The 18,725-nt window shown below is 36.6% G+C and overlaps 1 protein-coding gene across 6 annotated transcripts in view; it reads right to left on the bottom strand.

The window, feature by feature from the left end:
* DLG1 (discs large MAGUK scaffold protein 1) overlaps nt 1-18,725 on the bottom strand; it is a 173,788-nt gene that overhangs the window by 56,918 nt on the left and 98,145 nt on the right. For 3 of the 6 annotated variants that reach the window (XM_075507201.1, XM_075507203.1, XM_075507205.1), the window contains exons 5-10: nt 14,217-14,315; nt 10,068-10,121; nt 7,353-7,403; nt 4,750-4,874; nt 3,214-3,383; nt 2,419-2,558 (exon numbers count right to left, since the gene is read on the bottom strand). In XM_075507201.1, the coding sequence (XP_075363316.1) occupies nt 2,419-2,558; nt 3,214-3,383; nt 4,750-4,874; nt 7,353-7,403; nt 10,068-10,121; nt 14,217-14,315 (639 nt within the window). The remainder of the gene's footprint in view (nt 1-2,418; nt 2,559-3,213; nt 3,384-4,749; nt 4,875-7,352; nt 7,404-10,067; nt 10,122-14,216; nt 14,316-18,725) is intronic. The other 3 variants (XM_075507202.1, XM_075507204.1, XM_075507206.1) reach the window with 1 other exon arrangement.

Raw genomic sequence — 18,725 nt, 5'->3', positions numbered from 1 at the left:
TGTAACATTGTAAAGGTGGCACACGTGACTTTGGAAAACTAACGGGACAAATATGACACTCAAAATGCCATAAGCATGCACAATCACAGCGCTGACACAGTATGTTAGTGCAAGCATTGAATAAAGTTTCTTCTAGTAAGAATAAATCCTACATGATCTTGTCATGACATAATTAAGTTCTAGACATTATAATGGGACAACATATTCTCGCAAGAGGTCAAAAGTAGGGATCAAAACTGGAAAAGATCCCAAAGTGACTGACTGATTTACATGCCAAGTAACAAGAACTAGTTTAACTTTACAGGCAACAGATTTTTTTAAACTATTGCTATCAATGTGAAACACTAGCACTTCAGTTTAAAAAAAAAAAGTTAAAATCCTTTAACAATTAGTATCTCATATAAAGCCTGAGTAAATTGAGTTGCTGACCCTCTCTTCCATATCTTGAAGAGGGAAGTAACTTCTGCAGGTAATTCCAGGCAACATGAGAAATAAGGCTCGTACTGCACTGAACTGGAGGGACAAAAAGACACTTTCCTCTGATTAATTAACTTTATATACTGTGTAAAAAACAATTGGGCCTTGTCAATTCTGTTAGTTGTGGGGGGAAAAAAACCTCTACTGCTTAAATATATTCTTTCCATCTGTATTTTCTAAGAATTTCCTAAAAGTTTTCTAAATCCCTCTTACTGATTTTTTTTTTTTAAACAGATTTAAACTCCTACCACTCTTGATGATTGAAAAGTCATTTTGCAGTGCATTGGTAATTGCAGTACAACCTAAACGCACAGACAGAAAATTACATTCTGCCAAACAGAAGAGCTTATCTCTACATTAGTGACTGAAGCTTTGACTAAGTGAAATTCTGCTAATCAGAAGATAGTATAGATGACATTTTACTCACTTCTTTCCTAGCTTACTGAACTGAGGGAATAATTACAGCTACAATAAATTAGGACATTGTATTTACTATATTCAATAGCATATTGCATATGCTCCTTGCATTCCTGAAATAGTATCAGATATGAATCCAAAGCTACTTCATTTAATTTTGTCAGGCAAATTTTTTTAATGGATAAAGTAATACTGGACAAAGTAATCTGTCTCAGAAGTTTGATATTTCTAACAAAAATTCCTTAAAACCTTCCATATATTTTACGATATAAGCAAGTTAGCATGAAATTTTCTTGTACAGGTGACAAATTATACTCTGGAAAGCAGTTTGCCATTAAAAGGAAGCTTTCCAGTGCCCTTATATTGTGGGGAAGTCTTAAAATCAAAACACTTCCTATGATGCAGATTTTGAAACTTAAAAGCATCAAATATTAACAGCACTGTCATCAAGCAGCTGGATCTTTGGGTTTGTGAATCTGCATGGCATATGAAGGTGTACATTTATTGTGCAGCTAACAGTAAACATAATATATTCTCTCTCTCTTTTCCTCCCAATTCTCATGTGAGGATTTGCTCGCGTCTTGAGCTGATTGCACAGAACTATCCATTGTAACACCAAGATCTCATTCCTAATACTTCAAAAAAAGCAGGATTCTTTAGATAAAGGGATAATCCCAGGATTCTTTATCTTGAAGTAGCTTCAGTTTTCCCAGCTCTGTATTTGTAAGTGACAAACTTATCCAAACAGTCTTTTTACAGATGGGAAATTCTGCAGTAAACGTGTAGAGTCAGTTTCTTACTGCTCAAAGAGCAACAGAGCACATATTCTGCTGTCAGGTACTCTGAGCACAGATGTACTCAGAGCTCTTACAGAAGCAGGTACTGCCTGGCAGACATAGGAGGGTGGAGCAATTGCACCTTACAAGAGCTGAGTTGACAATTCAGAAATTAATTCAGAAATTCCTGGCTCTGGCTCTTGTTTTTCTAGCTGAACAACTAGATTTCCAGATGGAATTTAAGGAAGTTGAAAGTTATTTTTACTTTGTGCATAGAAAATTCAACTTTGAAGTATGTGAAGTTTAGAAAAAAAAAAGCCATTCAAAAGCATTACAAACACTGAAATCCAATATAAGCAGCAGTTTCACTACAGGCTGGCCAGCCACCAGTACATGGAGCTCATTTCCATTCTTCTTTTTTGAGAAGATAAACAATCCCATTGTATGCTGGTTTACATTCCCATCACTCAGATCCCAGAAAAATAATAGCAGGCATCAGAAATAAACAGGCTGATTAATACAGGTATTGCATGAAACATGGTGCTGAGGAACAGATTTCAGATTTCCTGATGAGATGGTGTTAAAAGCTGCAGATTTAATTTTTATCATTGATTTCCTGGCAATACCAATTTTTTTACTGATTTCTATGAAATAACACTCCAGTGGCAGGCAGCTTAACCACAAAGTGAATCATGTCCTTACTGGGTCTAAAACTAACTGACTATTAAAAAATGCAGCTCTTACTTACAGCTAAAAGTTTGTCTCCAATCTGAAGTTTGCCATCTTTATGTGCTGCCCCGCCTTCAATGATTTTGGTTACATAGATGCTGTTGTCTCCAGGTATATGCTGATTTCCTACCCCACCAGCAATACTGAAACCAAGACCTGCTTGAAGATAAAGTCATTACTCAAGAAACCTTTTAGCATTCATTAGATTCAAATTATTATATAAATAATAATGCTATCTGTATCACATATACACATACATATATATAAAAAAATATTGGGCTCTGGTTGAAGCAATACTGGATGCCTTTCGAAGTGAATGCCATAATTTTCCAGAAAGTTCTGGAAAAGATGTAACATTTACAGAAGTTCTGAAAATCAAAAGCTAAATCGTTTACTTCATGCCTTGTGAAATATGCACACAGTACGGCTATAGCATCACCACTGATATTTAAAGAGCCATTGTCCAAAATTTCCCCATACAGAAACAAAATAATACTTTCTCTAAATGTTTTTTAGTCTCTCAAAGATCTTTCTAGGTAATTCAATGAAATTTTTTACTCCCATTTGTAATGTACTTAAAAATTATTAAATACTCTCAAAAACAAATTTTTATTATTTGAAAGAAAAATATGCTTTCTACAAGAACAGTTTCAAGATAAAGGGATGAAAATTCAGAAGCATTTGAGATGCCATTATCTTATTTTTCATTATTCTGCATTTCCTAGAACTTCATATGCAAGGTACTACTAAATGCAGAAATCTATCATCAACTCTATCCTTCTTGTGAAACAGAAATTTTATACTGCCTACGTACCTTTAGGGCCTTTTACAAGTTTGATTTCCACTATTTTTTCTGTGACTGGTTTTCTTCTTTTGACATACAATCGTACAATTGATCCCGCTTCTTTCAGTGCTTCGACTGCTTTGCTGTGTGTCACATCACGAACATCCACCTCATTTACTCGTAGAATACAATCGTTAACCCTAGAGACAGCAATATTCATGTTCAGCTGTTGTGTTACAGCAGAGCAGACACATTAGGAGCCTAATATTTTATCTACAATACACTAACATACATGTTAACACATTAAGATACATAGATTTTGCTTCAAAATTATATTGATTCAAGACAATGCTCTAAAATTAATTATTAGTACTTAAAAGTAAAACAAGGATCACTAGAAAACACTTAAAGGGAATATTTTGTTCACAGTCAAAGAGGACACCATCTTATATGTGTTTCATTTAAACAGTATTTTGAACAGACCATCGTACAAACTATCTTTTGTTTAGGGCTATAAAAGAATTTAAAAATTCAGAAACTAGGAGGCACACAATGAGAACATGCTAGTTTTAAGCCATGATATGAACAAGTCAACCTCCATTCCTGCTTTTCACAAGCTGTTAAGTGCTGGCCTTCCACTCCATTTAACATGTTGCTGTAGTAACACTGAGCTCTCATTACACTAAGTACAATGCCTGACCCACCTGTCACCATGTTCTGCCAGATGTACCTCTGACAACAGCTGACAAGCTAAAATGAAGCCTTGAAATAAGCTTAGTAGGACTAAAAACCATAAGGCATCAAGCATTTGCACCAAAAATGATAGGGCAAGTTCTTGACAACACAAGAGAAAAAAAGCTGGTCCTACAATCTGATGTGGTTTTTTTCCACAAAGCGATACAGGAGTATGTTAAAGACTGTTATGGATTAGAAAAAGAATTCATTAATGCAATTTGTCATTAACTTCTAACAGTACTCTTCAAAGGAAGTTGCAAATATCACTTGCTACCATCTAATAATATGCCAACATTTCCTCACTAGGAGTTAAGTAGTAGTATCAGTCCACAATTAAATAAGCAAATGGTGTATACTGGAGAAGGAGTACTCTATTAATTTAAACAAAAAATGTGGCTTTTGAAGATGTGTAGTATCTTTGAAAAATTAAGACACAGAATTATACTGAGCATAAAAGAGGGTTTTTATTAAGCTCATCTATCTTACAGATCAGAAAATCTGCACATGGATAACCAACCGTTACCTACTACTTGTCTAAGCTTTCCTTTGTATATTGAATTAAGGACTATAGAACATATGGCATAATCAATTTATACCACTGAATAGAAAAGATAAAGTTCTCTTAATTTCACTTAACTGCAGATTTTATTGGTTGGAAAAAAAATTGGTTCACTTAAACTTTTTCATTATTTACAAAATACTTCTGTAAGAAAAAGTTATTTAAAACGTAATGTAGCATGATAAAACTACTAAAAGTAACAAAGTGTTCTATCCACTGTTTGAAAATATAATAAGAAACATTTAGCAACCCAACACAGAAAGTCATCATACCGTAATCTTCCATCCTGTGCAGCCGCACCGCCGGCTATAATTTTTGTAATGAAAATACTTGAATCATCCCCAATATGTGGGTTGTCTGTACCACCTGCAATGCTAAAGCCAAGTCCTGAATTTCCCTAAAGGTAAAGGGGGGGAAAAAAATTTACACATTTCTTTTGTGGGGAAAAGATATTCTAGTATATCTATTTAATTCAATATAAACCTAAATCTATATAATTTTCACTGATAAAAAATATTAAAAGACATTTTAAGCAGTATGCTACATATAACCATACGTAAGATATAATTATACTTATTTTCATAGGAGAGCATAAGTCATTGTTTAACTGTAAGAGATAACAGTTCCCACCCCACAGCTTTCTCACTGAAGTGAACTTGATAAACTAGATAAAAGCTTCCCTCTCTAGTGAGCTAGATCTGTGATATTATTCATACGAATATTTGCTCCTCATTAAATGATTAGTGACAAATTATTTATCCCAGAGAAGCCCCCAGGTAATTTGTGTCACATATGTAATATACCATCACAGATGCAGGGACTCAGACTGACATTTTCTCTTATAGAATCACAGAATAGTTTGGGTTGGAAGGGACCTTTAAAGGTCATCTAGGCCAATCCCCCTGCAATAAGCAGGGACACCTTCAACTACATCAGGTTGCTCAGAGCCCCATCCAACCTGACCTTGAATGTTTCCAGGGATGGGGCATCTACCACCTCTCTGGGCAACCCATTCCAGTGTGTCGCCACCCTCATTGTAAAAAATTTCTTCCCTATATCTCAATCTACTCTCTTTTAGTTTAAAACCATTACCCCTTGTCCTATTGCAACAGGCTCTGCTAAAAAGTTTGTCCCCATCTTTCTTATAAGCCCCCTTTGAATACTGAAAGGCTGCAATAAGGTCTCCCTGGAGCCTTCACTTCTCCAGGCTGAACAACCCTAACTCCCTCAGCCTGTCCTCATAGGAGAGGTGTTCCATCCCTCTGATCATTTTTGTGGCCCTCCCCTGGACCCACTCCAACAGCTCCATGTCTTTCCTGTGCTGAGGGCTCCAGAGCTGGACGCAGTACTCCAGGTGGGGTCTCACCAGAGCACAGCAGAGGGGCAGAATCACCTCCCTAGACCTGCTGGCCACGTTTCTTTTGCTGCAGCCCAGGATACGGTTGGCCTTCTGGGCTAAGAGTGCACATTGTCGGCTCATGTCCAGCTTTTCATCCACTAGTACCCCCAAGTCCTTCTCCATAGGACTGCTCTCAATCCCTTCATCCCCCAGCCTGTATTGACACTGGGGGTTGCCTCGACTCAGGTGCAGGACCCTGCAACTTGGCCTTGTTTAACCTCATGAGGTTCACGTGGGCCCACTTCTCAGGCTTGTCCAGGTCCCTCTGGATGGCATCCTGTCCCTCAAGCATGTCAACTGCACCACTCAGCTTGGTGTTGTCTGCAAACTTGCTGAGGGTGCACTCGATGCCACTGTCTGTCGTTGACGAAGATATTAAATAGTACTGGTCCCAATATGGACTCCTGAGGGACACCACTTGTCACTGATCTCCATGTGGACATTGAGCCGTTGACCACTACCCTCTAGATGTGACCATTCAACCAATTCCTCATCTACCAAACAGTCCATGCATCAAATCCGTATCTCTCCAATTTAGAGAGAAGGATGTTGTGGGGGACTGTGTCAAAGGCCTTACAGAAGTCCAGATAGATGACATCCGTAGCTCTTCCCTTGTCCACTGATGAAGTCACTCGATCGTAGAGGGCCATTAGGTTGGTCAGGCAGGACTTGCCCTTGGTAAAGCCATGCTGGCTGTCTCAAACCACCTCCCTGTCCTCCACGTGCCTGAGCATAGCTTCTAGGAGGATCTGTTCCATGATCTTCCCAGGCACAGAAGTGAGGCTGACAGGCCAGTAGCTCCCAGGGTCCTCCTTTCTACCCTTTTTAAAAATGGGTGCAGTGTTTCCATTTTTCCAGTCACCAGGGACTTCATCTGACTGCCATGACTTTTCAAATAGCATGCAGAGTGGCTTAGCAACTACATCAGCCAGTTCCCTCAGGACTCCGGGATGCATCTTGTCAGGTCCCATAGACTTATGTATGTTCAGGTTCCTCAGGTGATCACGAACCTTATCTTCTCTTACAGTGGGAGGGACTTTGCCCCTCCAGTCCCCGTCTTGCAGTCCATCCGCTCGAGAGGTGTGGGAAGAGAGGGTGCCAGTGAAGACTGAGGCAAAGAAGTTGAGTACCTCAGCCTTCTCCTCGTTCACTGTTACCAGTTTGCCAGTCTTGCTCATTGTGGGGGGTGGGAGGGGGGTACGCTTTCTTTGACCTTCCTTTTCTGGCTGACATACCTGGAGAAGCCCTTCCTATTATTCTTTGCATCCCTTGCCAAGTTCAGCTCCAGCTGTGCCTTGGCCTTCCCGACCCCATCCCTACACAATCGGGCAGCATCCCTATACTCTTCCCAGGATACCTGTCCCTGCTTCCACTGCCTGTGCATTTCCTTCTTGCCCTTTAGTTTGACCAGCATACTTATGAAAGTATCATAAGTCCCAATTAAAACAGAGCACAGAAAGACATTTAGCATGTTACCCTTTCAAGAGTAATTTCTTCATACTCATAATCTGCATCCGTGCCATTGACCTATAAAGAAAGAAAAGTGAGACTTACAGAGAATTTTACACTTTACACAACACAGTTTGCTCGGCTGGTGGGTAACTCCCATCAAATCTCAACTGATTCACACTGATCACTGAGCTCAGAGGGGATTATGATTTTCACACTGCTCTGCACATGAATCAGACACTCTTTTTGCATGAGTTTAAAAGTTAAGGTTTCAGAGAGCAGACTGTTCTACACAGATACTGTAGAGCAGAGGCCCTCTGCTTCTGACTGCCAGATGTTCCTCAGTTCCTCAGCAAGTTGAAACTGTCCTTAGTAGTTTGTTCAGTGGAAAAGATACTGTAGTTTTAACACATGATATTTCTCCATTAAAAAGGGAAGAGGTCTTGACCTTCTGAATACATGAAACTGTATCTGTTACTACACCAACACCAAAGAAGCCACTGTGATCAAGAAGTTTTTATGTTAGCTTAGTCCTTGAGCTATTATGTACAAGAATAAGAACATGTGCTAACTGAACCAGTCATCTAGTATTACAGTACCTGGGAAATGGTTCATGATGACTGATCAGTATGTGGCCTTTTCTCCCCCTTTTTTTTCCTCAAATAAATAACAAGGTCAATTAATCATTTCCCTGTTCATTACCATTAGGCAAAACAAAGCCAATCTTAATATATTGAAGCAGTCTCTTGTTTATTTCCATGTACAAAACTCTGTAATCCAATTTTAAAATATCATCTAGATAAACAGGAGCAAACAAGAACATCATTTTTATCTTTTGCTTTAGCTCAGTTATATAGTCCTCTTTTTTTTTTTTTTTTTTTTAATTTACCTTTGAATTGATTTTATCTAACAAACCGAACATTAGCAGAGACAGGAGCAAGGATATGTCAAATGACAAAAAAATACTGTCCTGTTCTACGTTTTGCAAGTTTTGAAGTTATCTCAGATCCACTAAGCCAAGCTTTATTTGCAGGGACTTCCCCTGGATGAAGGAAGTTCCATACAAATGCTGCAATTACACGACAACAGAAATCTAGTAATCATCTTTGAATGTGAAAACCTATTAGTTGTTCAGCAGAATTGGGTTAGAACCTTTTGGCTGTACTGAAATTAATTTTGATGGTACAGTTAATCTTTTTATGTGCCACCAACTTGAGTTTTGTTTGTATTTCCTTGGGCTTTTACAAAGCATAAAAAAATGTGTCTTGGTGTTTTTTTTCCAACCCAGTTTTGAGTTCTAAGAGGGAGTACTTCCTCAGCACCTTTACGATTCAGATAATGAGAGTTGTGTTCTTGATCATTTGTTCCTTGATGACTTTTTAGATTCATATTTTGCTTTTTTCTTCTTTCAATAGAAAAAGCTTTAATATGTAAGGTTTTTGTAGATTCATGATGCAGTTATCTCACAAGTATGATTTTACATTACTTATCGCTTAACAATTCCATTAGCTACTTAGGAACCTAGAAGGATATTACTTCACTCAACTTCCTATGCTTACAGAGTAGGTTAGATTACAGATAGTTAGAGGCTTGTTTGTTTTACATTCACTGCAAACTGACAATTCAGATAGCTTATAATTTTGAGTGCCAGTTTGTTTTGTTAATGCTATTTTCTCTTCCTATTTCTACTATCTACTGTCCTCCATGTGCCTCTATCAGATGGGGCCTTCTGAAATGTGAATCCATATTTATTAATTACTTTTCTTCTTGGTTTAGTTTGTGTGTGCAGGGAGACACCTCACCTTCAGTATGCTTTTCTAAACTCTTATCTGCGTCACATCAATAAAAGGGCCACACGCTGCAGACTACTGCTGTGATCGTTTAGTCAGAGGCACCATTATTACACTCAGGACTCATTTATGAGCCAATTATGTCACTGTACTAATCTTTTGTCTTCTGGTTAAACTGTCAATTCACACTTTTGTCTGTCTTGAGTTATTACAGCTCCTTTCTAGCAACATTGCTAAGTTATGAATGCTTTTGACAAGGACAAGATTTACTCTTTACTTGCTAAAACCAGTACTTAGAATAAACACAATATAAAACAACTAGTACAGGAAAATGACAAGCAAGTGGGATATAAGTAACCGTAGGAGGAAGGTACAGGAGGAAAATTCAGACCTGAAACCTATGCCAAACTTACTTACATTCCAAAGCCTCTGAAGTCTCTATTTGCCAGTGGTATTCTTATCGCAAAACACACTGCCAAACACAAATTTTAGCCTCTACTTAACTACACTTATTACCTTAATGTTTCAGACAGAACCAACCCACTTTTATGAACATTTAGAGCACTAAAAATCTTAAGTATAGCCACTGCATTAAGAAGTGTTTTTATGAGAAGTGCAATGGAAATTGCACATTAAATATTAAAGCATCTGACTGCACAATTGAAGACACAGATTGTTCTCTGAACACTGAACCTCTGGAACCTCAAATGACTGTGTTTTGCACCATCACACACTGGTACTCACACAGAACCTTCCATCTGCAAGCTATAATTCCCCCCCCCCCCCCTCCATGAAACAGCTATTTAAGGACTTCAAATAACCATCAGGACAGCTGACAAATTCAAGCACCAGAGAGGTAAAATAGGTTTCATTAAACAGTAGAAACAGACCTAAACAACCAAATACATAAAACATTATCTGAAGTTATAACTGAAAGCAAGTGTAAGCTTACGTATGTTGGAGTGTCCAAAGAATCTGTATTCACCAGCACTGGAGGAGGATTTGCCTTTAACAAAAGAATTTTTTAAAAAATTATTCAGCATAAGAGAAAGCAACACTAATGATAATTATACAACATTTGCTGTGTTTCTCAAAGTTCTGTTAAAAGGTAGCCTAAGCTCGAGAACCTAAAAAAATTCACCTTCTGAAACAGTTGTTTCTGCCTTGAACAAAATGCTTTCAGGCCATGAAACCACACTCTTCCAAAACTCTGAGCTCATATTTTATATACAAGTTCTGTCATTTATTATCTTGTTTTCAAAAGAAAAACTGAGTCATGCTATCATTTGACATGATGTCAGTTACCCTAGTACTTCTGGTATGACATTCAGAATTTGCTTTACCAGCCAATATCTTAAAACCAAATTTTGGTGGATTTGATTACTCTTTCTTCCTACCAGGAAGACTCCCCCCCCAACCTGCAAAATGTAAACTTACAGAAATGCAAACTTACAGAAGAAAGGATCTACAGAACTGAAAGCAAAACCACAGCAGACATTCATCTACTGCACAGCAGCACATGCTTCCATCAGAAAATTGTTATGGATTCACAAACCATAAGCAGTCAGAGATTATTGCTATAGAAACATGAAGTAGTATACCATTCTTGCTAGCCAGGAACTGGTAGAATAAGCTAACATTTTTACTCTCTGATGTTACTGAGAATTTTTCTGCAAAAAATGTGTTTTCAACTGAAAGAAAAGTCCATACAGACTGGTGGCATTTATCCGAAATACTGCCAAATAAATAGATTCCCTATTTTTGCATCAATTATCTGCCTTTAAAATAGGTAGCATCTAGCCTGCTCTAAGAAAGGGAGGAAAAAAAAAAAAAGTGTGCAGATATATTCCAGGCTCCAAATACTGTTGATGTATTAAGCTCAGTGGGACCTACAAACTCAGTGGTGCAAAACTAAGTTAACCTCCTTACTGCTTTAATGAAGCTGAGGGGTTTTTTTTATATGTATAAAAATCCATTATCTTTAAAATTAAGCCATTCTTTATCTTTTTCTTTAATCTCTAAATTGAAGCTAGTATTAAACTCATTCAAAGATAAACTTAAGACCTACAAAAACATGACAATTACATTAACGTATGCATATTCTGCATTTTAGTTTCATTACTATGACAACATAATACTTCTGAAGAATTCATAATCTTTAAAAGCCCCCAAAAGCTAGGGAGTAAATGATGACTCAGAAGTTCCTTACAAAAGACCGAGATGAATAATCTACCATCACTAGACAGGAGTCATCAATCTGCTATCAGGTTGCTGTGTCAGAAATCAGGCCTGTATCATTTAATAAGTACTAAAATCAGGTGGTATATACACAAGTTAACAGAGTAGACTATTAAAAAAAAGGAAGCAAAAAGGATGACACTTATGTCTCCGTCAATATGCCAAAAACCTTTATCACTCAGCAATTCTCTCAGTAGAAGCATGAGCGCACTTTATGCAGTACAGAAATCAAGTACTAGTTACTAGAATCACAATCAAAATCTGTCAAAACAATGCTGTCCCTCACAACCATTTTCTGCCCTTAAGTTACACTCCAATTTCTGCTTCTTATTCAAGTGCAAGTTCTATTAAAATGAGATTAAATTAAAAATAAGATCCTGTACTAAAAATACCAGTCAATTAAATTATGCATGACCATTCCTGTAAGAGCTTTACAATTAACATGATTTTAAGAAAAACAAAACAATACTTGTATTAAAAAGAACCTGAGTGAATATGAGGCATTAAGAGACTAATCTCCACTGGATCTACAAGAGAACAGCATACACATATTTATTTTATATTTGTGTGTCAACTATGAAAAGATTTTTAATTTATAAACAGAAAACAAAACAAGGATTAATTTTGAAAGTTCGGTCACTTTCTTTACATTTGACTCAATTTTGGAATTTATTTTTATTTGATATTAGGATTCCATAATATCCAAGTATGTTCAACAACAGCAGTGACAGTGAAAGCTGGTTCCCCATGAATCTTTTTCTTGAGACTGACAAGTGTTGTTCTTTTAATGTCTTAAAAAAAGAAGAGGAAGACTAGCTAAAAGCAAATTGCTATGAGTAGGTGAGGTTTCTATGTGAACAGTACGTTTGAGACACAAACTAGCCAACAGATGCAAAATACCTTCCATAAGTGATTGTTCCTAACACTCCTCTTGCATTTATCTGAATTCTCCATCAAGAAGCAATAATTTATCATAATTTCCAAGCAGGAAGGAGAAAAGCTTTGCGCCAGGCATTCCAAAGGTATGCCTGGACACTACAAAGACACAGGGCAACATCTAACTCAACACATCAAATGTTTTTGGAAGGAAGACCTGGTATTTCAGCCTGTTATGCAAGAGCTCTCCAAATTACCTAACACTTTCAAGCTTCTGTGCCAGGGCTTGTTCAAATATTTAAAAGCCATTTGACAAGTTTGTTTACAAGCAGACTAAGGGCTTGCCTAAGGGGTAAAGTGACTAACAAAATAGAGAGATGTATCTATTGCACAAAAATCCATCTGCCAAATCCAAAGTTGACTGTAACTTTCTGTGGTATTTTCTCATTACTTAGAATCACATATGATGCAGAATTATATAGCTGACTCCTGCAGATGTCTATATGCACTCAAAAGACAGAGGCATAGACCACTCAATTCCTACTCTTCTGCTTGTAATCCAGTATCATCAATGGACATTAACACTGTCACAGCAATGGCAGTCAATGAAAATATAAATACATACAGCACTAATTATTTTACTTCAAATTAAGTTTAGCCTACTGGCAATGAAAGTAAATGCTGAAAGTAAATGCTACTGGAAACTCAGTTATCTTTATCCACCAAGGCTGACAGCAGAAGTCCACTGGTTGCACTAGTCTGTCTGCCTCAAATCCTGATGTGGGCAGAATCACTCTATAAGAAGGAAATAGTGCTGACACTAATCGAATCTCTGGTCTGCCTGTTGGGAAAAGTACAGGTAACAGATTCATGTAAACATATATCCACTAGAAACTGCACTATAAAACAGCCAACTGTAATAACTTTTTATAATTATTCGATTATGTAAAACCTAACAACGTAGCAGAGATAAAAAAAGATTACGTCCTGTTGCAAGTTTAGCCACGTAGCTTAAAAGCAGACCACAAGGAAAAAAAAAAAACAACTTATGTGTATACTACAAAAATATCCCAGTAATATTCTGCATAGCTTAATTCATTCCCTTTTAAAGTTAATAAGTATCTGTCACCAAACAATTCTAAAAAGTGACCCATCTTTTGAGAAGGCGTGCACCCATCATTTGAGACTTTTGTACTGAAAGTTAAAGTAAAGTTACAAAAAATAAAAGCAGAATGCCATTCAATATGCAAAAATGTAACTGCTACCTATCCTAAATTATTCTATAGCTTGCTATTCTGTGGGCACATATTCCAAGTTATATGCAACATATTAATGTTAACTCATGTTTACTGCTTTCACTTGTCTTGACAAGGTTTATCTTTTTTGTGTGTTGACATTATGTGACCTAAAGGATGAAGGTCCAGAAGGGAAACACATTCTAGGAGTCAAATATGTTAGGAATAGAGGGGTAAAAAACCACCCCAAAACCTTTTTGTATTCTAAATGCCCCCATGCACACTAATACCAACAAATGGCTGGAGAACAGAAGAAATGTCATGCAAGTGCAATTGATGAAAGACATATATTAAGTATTTGTATATGAGATGAGACAACAATTTTCTATAAATAAATAAAGCAAGCAATTACACTTTAGCAAGGGTGAAATGGCTCTACAATTATTATGTGAGAATACAAAATATCCTATTGCTTCTTTCCATTCTTTCGGGGTTTTTTTCTTTAGCTATTTCACAACTTACTAATATACTTTCATATGAAAATATAGATATTTTAAATGGACTAAAAGCTGCTAGAAAACAAATGAAAATTAGTATTACACTGAAGTTTCATCCTAATTCAGCTGTTTCACAGTTCATCTCAAACCTGTGTGTAAGAGTAATACCAAAACATGAATTTACACAAAGCAATGAAGTAAATTGAATAAATAAAAGTTGAACAAATTTAACAACAAAAAAAAAAGAATAAAAACCTGTGGTATGGTGGATGGGATGACAGTGGTCTCAGCAGGGACTGGTGGGACAGGGATCACAGGGACAATGGGAGAAGAGGAAGGAACAGCTTCTGTGGGCTAAAAATCACCAACAAAATGTCAAAAATAATGAAAACTAGAAAAACATTTTAAAACAAATACGACTCAAATTTAACAGCTTAAAACAATTTCTGAAATAGCATATGGATTTGGAGACTATAACCACAACTGAAGACAAACACCCACCTTTAACCATGCTGTATATTGCAGTACATCCCCAGCAACAGGTTAATGTCAGAGAACCCAAAGTAGTAAGACATATCCACATTGCTTATTCATACCAAGTTACTTACCTTGCAGTACAGAGTAATAAGACTTTGGGGTCCAACAGAAAACCTGTTCGTGTCAATGGACAGACTCAGGCTTTTTATCGGCTGGTTTCACAAAAGAAGCCCTTCACCATTGTACAACAGTGTGCAAAAGCAGAGAAACAGTGGCTAAAGTTGATAGCACTGAACAAAGTTAATATTCCTTTTTGATAAAGGGGGAAAATCAGAAGTACGTTAAGGTTTCTAAACCGGGCACAAAGCAAAGAAAATCTTTTAGTCAAATGGGCAGAAGGTCTTAAAACAGATTCAATCTGCCTCTCAAAGATCTTCATACAGGTTTACCATACAACTTGAGATAGTAGAATTTTGGTCTTAGGAACTTTCATTAAAATATTAACCAGAAAAGCTACTGACACTTAAGCTGGAAGGGAACAAGATTACAAATAGCGTTTTGAGCAAAACATTGACTCAAATAATTTTGAGATGTTAACATACTGGTTGTCAACAAGTTGTCAGCAACATAAACTACTGGCAACTATCATCAAAATTACAAGCTGAACAGAAGATCAAAGCTCTTGCAACATAGTTGTTCCAAGACATTCTTGTGATCTTTAAATATAATGAAGCATAATGACAAAAGAAAATACTAAATCCTGAAAATGAACCAAAACCCCAGCACATAAAAGTATTAAACATATTTTTAAAGTTTGAGATATTTTAAAACACAAAGCAACATACACCAATAGCATACACCAAATTAAATGGTAAAAGCTAATATTAAAGAAACCTGAAAGAGCCCAAGAGTAGCAATCCTTATTAAATGTACATATGGTATTTCTACCTTTTTTTTCAGCTCTAAGTCAATCTACCCAAAATGAACAGCTGGTGAAAAATGTTGCAGTTATTGAAAGACGTAAGAACAACATATTTTTGATATCAAGATATATTTGATATCTTGAAAGATTATTACTATTATCATTTAAACATCCTTACATCTGTGGACAACAGCACACTCTTTCAAGTGTTAAAAAAGGGGGGTGTGGGCAAATCTAAATTGGTCTAGAACAATGATAATACACATTTTGCAAAGGATGCAGGAAATGCTCAGTGCAAGAAACCTCCAGTTACTGGAAGAACGATGCAACCTTTAGAGGACAGATCAAATTAAACAGCTTGAGCAATCACTCAGCCCTACATATGCAAAAAATAAGCCACCCCTTCAAGTCTGCCTGTTCCAAACTAAGCAGCTTCCCATGTATGCACACAGTAAAAAATCCTGTTAACCAAAATTTCAGATATACACATACTACATATCAAAATAGAACATTAAGTGTGACAAGCTAACTGTTAGCAGGTCAGAAAAATTGTAGCTTTACAGTCACAACTCCTGCAATAAGAGAAGGCTAAAAACAAATTGAAGTTATTCTTAGATACTGACCACACTCCCCTGCCCTTTGACTTTGCAAAATAACTGACAGTCATAGTTGATTTCCTTATGGACCAAACAATCTGCACTCCTCTCTCTGCACCAAACAGCAGCTTTATTTTCCTGCTTCCTTCCTTTTCTTGATTCTTAACTCCCTTCCCTCTCTGGGCTTCTCATTCCCAAACGCTTCAAGAACCCTTCCAACCAGTTCCAATTTTTATCCTTACTGTTTTAAAACTGACATTGTTCAAAGTACTTTAATTCTTTCAGGTTCCAGTCTCATAAGCTATTAGTACTGCCATTGTATTTTCACTTTGTGCTGATGGTTTAGCCTCCACGGACTCTTAAAAGCTGCTCCCTGCTCCTCCAAGGGTCCTGGCAACGTTCCTATTGAGTCTCCTCCACTACTGCGTGCATGAGGAAAGAGGTGACAACACTGGCAGCCACTTTCAAAGGATGTGCAATGCAAATGAAGGTAAGACTGTCTTTACTTAAAACGTTTCATGGAATACAGCGAATAGATGTAGGCACTATGGCTACCACAAGGAAGGACAACACAAGAAATTAAAAGATTTCTAACCATCAGAGCAAGAAGACCTGGAACATCGTTATAATAGAAGAATGCTAGTTTTATTTTAGTATGGCACATAATCGGTCTGAAAATTATTATATGATACAGGTATCTGTGACAGCAGCTGGACAGGCTGCTCCAATAGCTCAGGGTATCGCTTTCAATGTTCTGCTTCCCAGGAATTTTCAAGAAACATTTGTAATTTTTAGGAATTCTCGAAATTAATACGCTAAAGTATTCTGAAAAACAAAAGCTTATCCTCAAAATAACTTTAAATAAATATGTCTGACTACAACATTTAATAATTCTGGTTTAAACGGACACAAACTTATTCAGACTACAAAGAAAGCAACAAGACAATCAAATACCTTGTTTTGAATATATATGAACTATAGCGCACAAGCATGATAGGCTATATACAGGAATGCATGACTTGAACAGTAACTCATTTAACAGACTCTGTCAGCCTAATGAATGGGCTAACACCTACAATGAAAAGCCATTCGGTTACAACAGTACAATAAATCTCAAGGAATTATTTTTTAAAGCATAAGGATGGACTTTCTCATACTTATAAACAAAAATAATCATTTAATTTTAAGTGGTGTGTTTAAAAAGCTAAGATAATAATACCTTTAAGTGATCAATTAAAAGGAGTGCCTCCAAACCTAACACTAAGTCCAGATGTGAAAAGGAATAACACGCCCATTTTCTCATGTTTAACCAACACACAGATTAACTCCCTTCTGTGAGGAAACACCAAGTAACCTGAAATTATCAAAGCACCATACGCATCCTGAAGCAGATCAACTAAACCAGCAAATTCCGTAATGCTACTATTTGTCAAGTACTAAAAGACATATTTTGGAGAGAGGGGAAAAAAAAAAATCAAGCAAACCAGACATTCCTCACTTTCAAGAAAGTACTATAAAAAACCTACACTGTATACAGTGCAACAATCTTAATGGGAAAACACTCAGCAGAAGTATTTCTTTGCCAGCCCAATTTCAATTATCACTACTTTGATTTCTAGAGATAAAATACAAAAGAAAATTAAGTAACATTAAGTCTCTAGAAAGATCAGGGATAAGACTACAGAAAGACAGAGTGTGATATACTTTCTATGGTTTGCATTAAAATGCACATCTATCAATACCTAGTGCAATACATACCTTTTCCAAAGAACAATTAGAACATGAGCCATCAGACACCCAACCACTAGCAGCTTTTACTTTTGCTGTGCTTTTTGTAGGACTCTTTTTTACACTGTCACGTAGGTTTATAAATTTTCCTCTCTGTTTGGAAGACACTGGCAATGTGGATGAACTAAAAGATGTACAAATGCACAGTGCCCGCTGCTGATGCCAGAAAGGCTGCTTTGGCTGCATATGAAGATTTTGAGGTATTTCCATTCTCGGGCTCCTTGTTAAATCAGTAAGCTTGAGCGTTCCCATTTCACCATCATCTGTAGCACCACGATACTTGTAGTCGTGACAGTGAGTAGTCATGAAACTAGCAACACAAACAGTCCTTTTTGCAAAAAAAATGGAGGGAAAAGAACCCAAAACATTGCTTCCTGAGAAAGTTCAAAACATGATTGTTTTCTAGATTATGGTCATAGGAAGAAACACTAAATGCTGTTTTAGCTAGCACTGCATGTTGTGTACACTCTCACTCTATTTAAAGAGCACCATTGAACCACCACACGACAGTCAATTTGCTGGGCATAAATAATCAATGCAATGCACACATTATTGAATAGATGGCAAAAGTCATCTGACTTTTTATTAAAAAGAAGCTATGAAAGGTTATAGTTATTTTCCTTCTTCCATAAGGTCCTATTATCCCTAAACTTTGTTGTATTTTACCACCTCAAAACTTCTCCAAGGTTTACATCTCAAAAATTTTAAAACATATCAATTCCTCTAGTTTTCTGAACATTTTATGGGGGCTGAAAACTAATGAATTTAAAGAAGCTTATGATGAAAAGTATATGAATTGTGAATGGGCAGTTACGTTGTACAAGATTTGAACATTAACCTTCCATCAAAGAAAACAAAATTGTTCAGACCATAACAATAAGAAGAATTACTTTGTTTTAATAATTTTAAGAGTTGCATTTCCATGAAATACAGCACTGTGAGATCACAATTTTAAGGTGCATATTGTTTAAATAAAAGCTA

The sequence above is a fragment of the Mycteria americana genome, chromosome 7 (genome assembly GCF_035582795.1).
Source record: "Mycteria americana isolate JAX WOST 10 ecotype Jacksonville Zoo and Gardens chromosome 7, USCA_MyAme_1.0, whole genome shotgun sequence".
Lineage (NCBI taxonomy): Eukaryota > Metazoa > Chordata > Aves > Ciconiiformes > Ciconiidae > Mycteria > Mycteria americana.
This window is presented reverse-complemented; position numbering and strand designations above follow the sequence as displayed.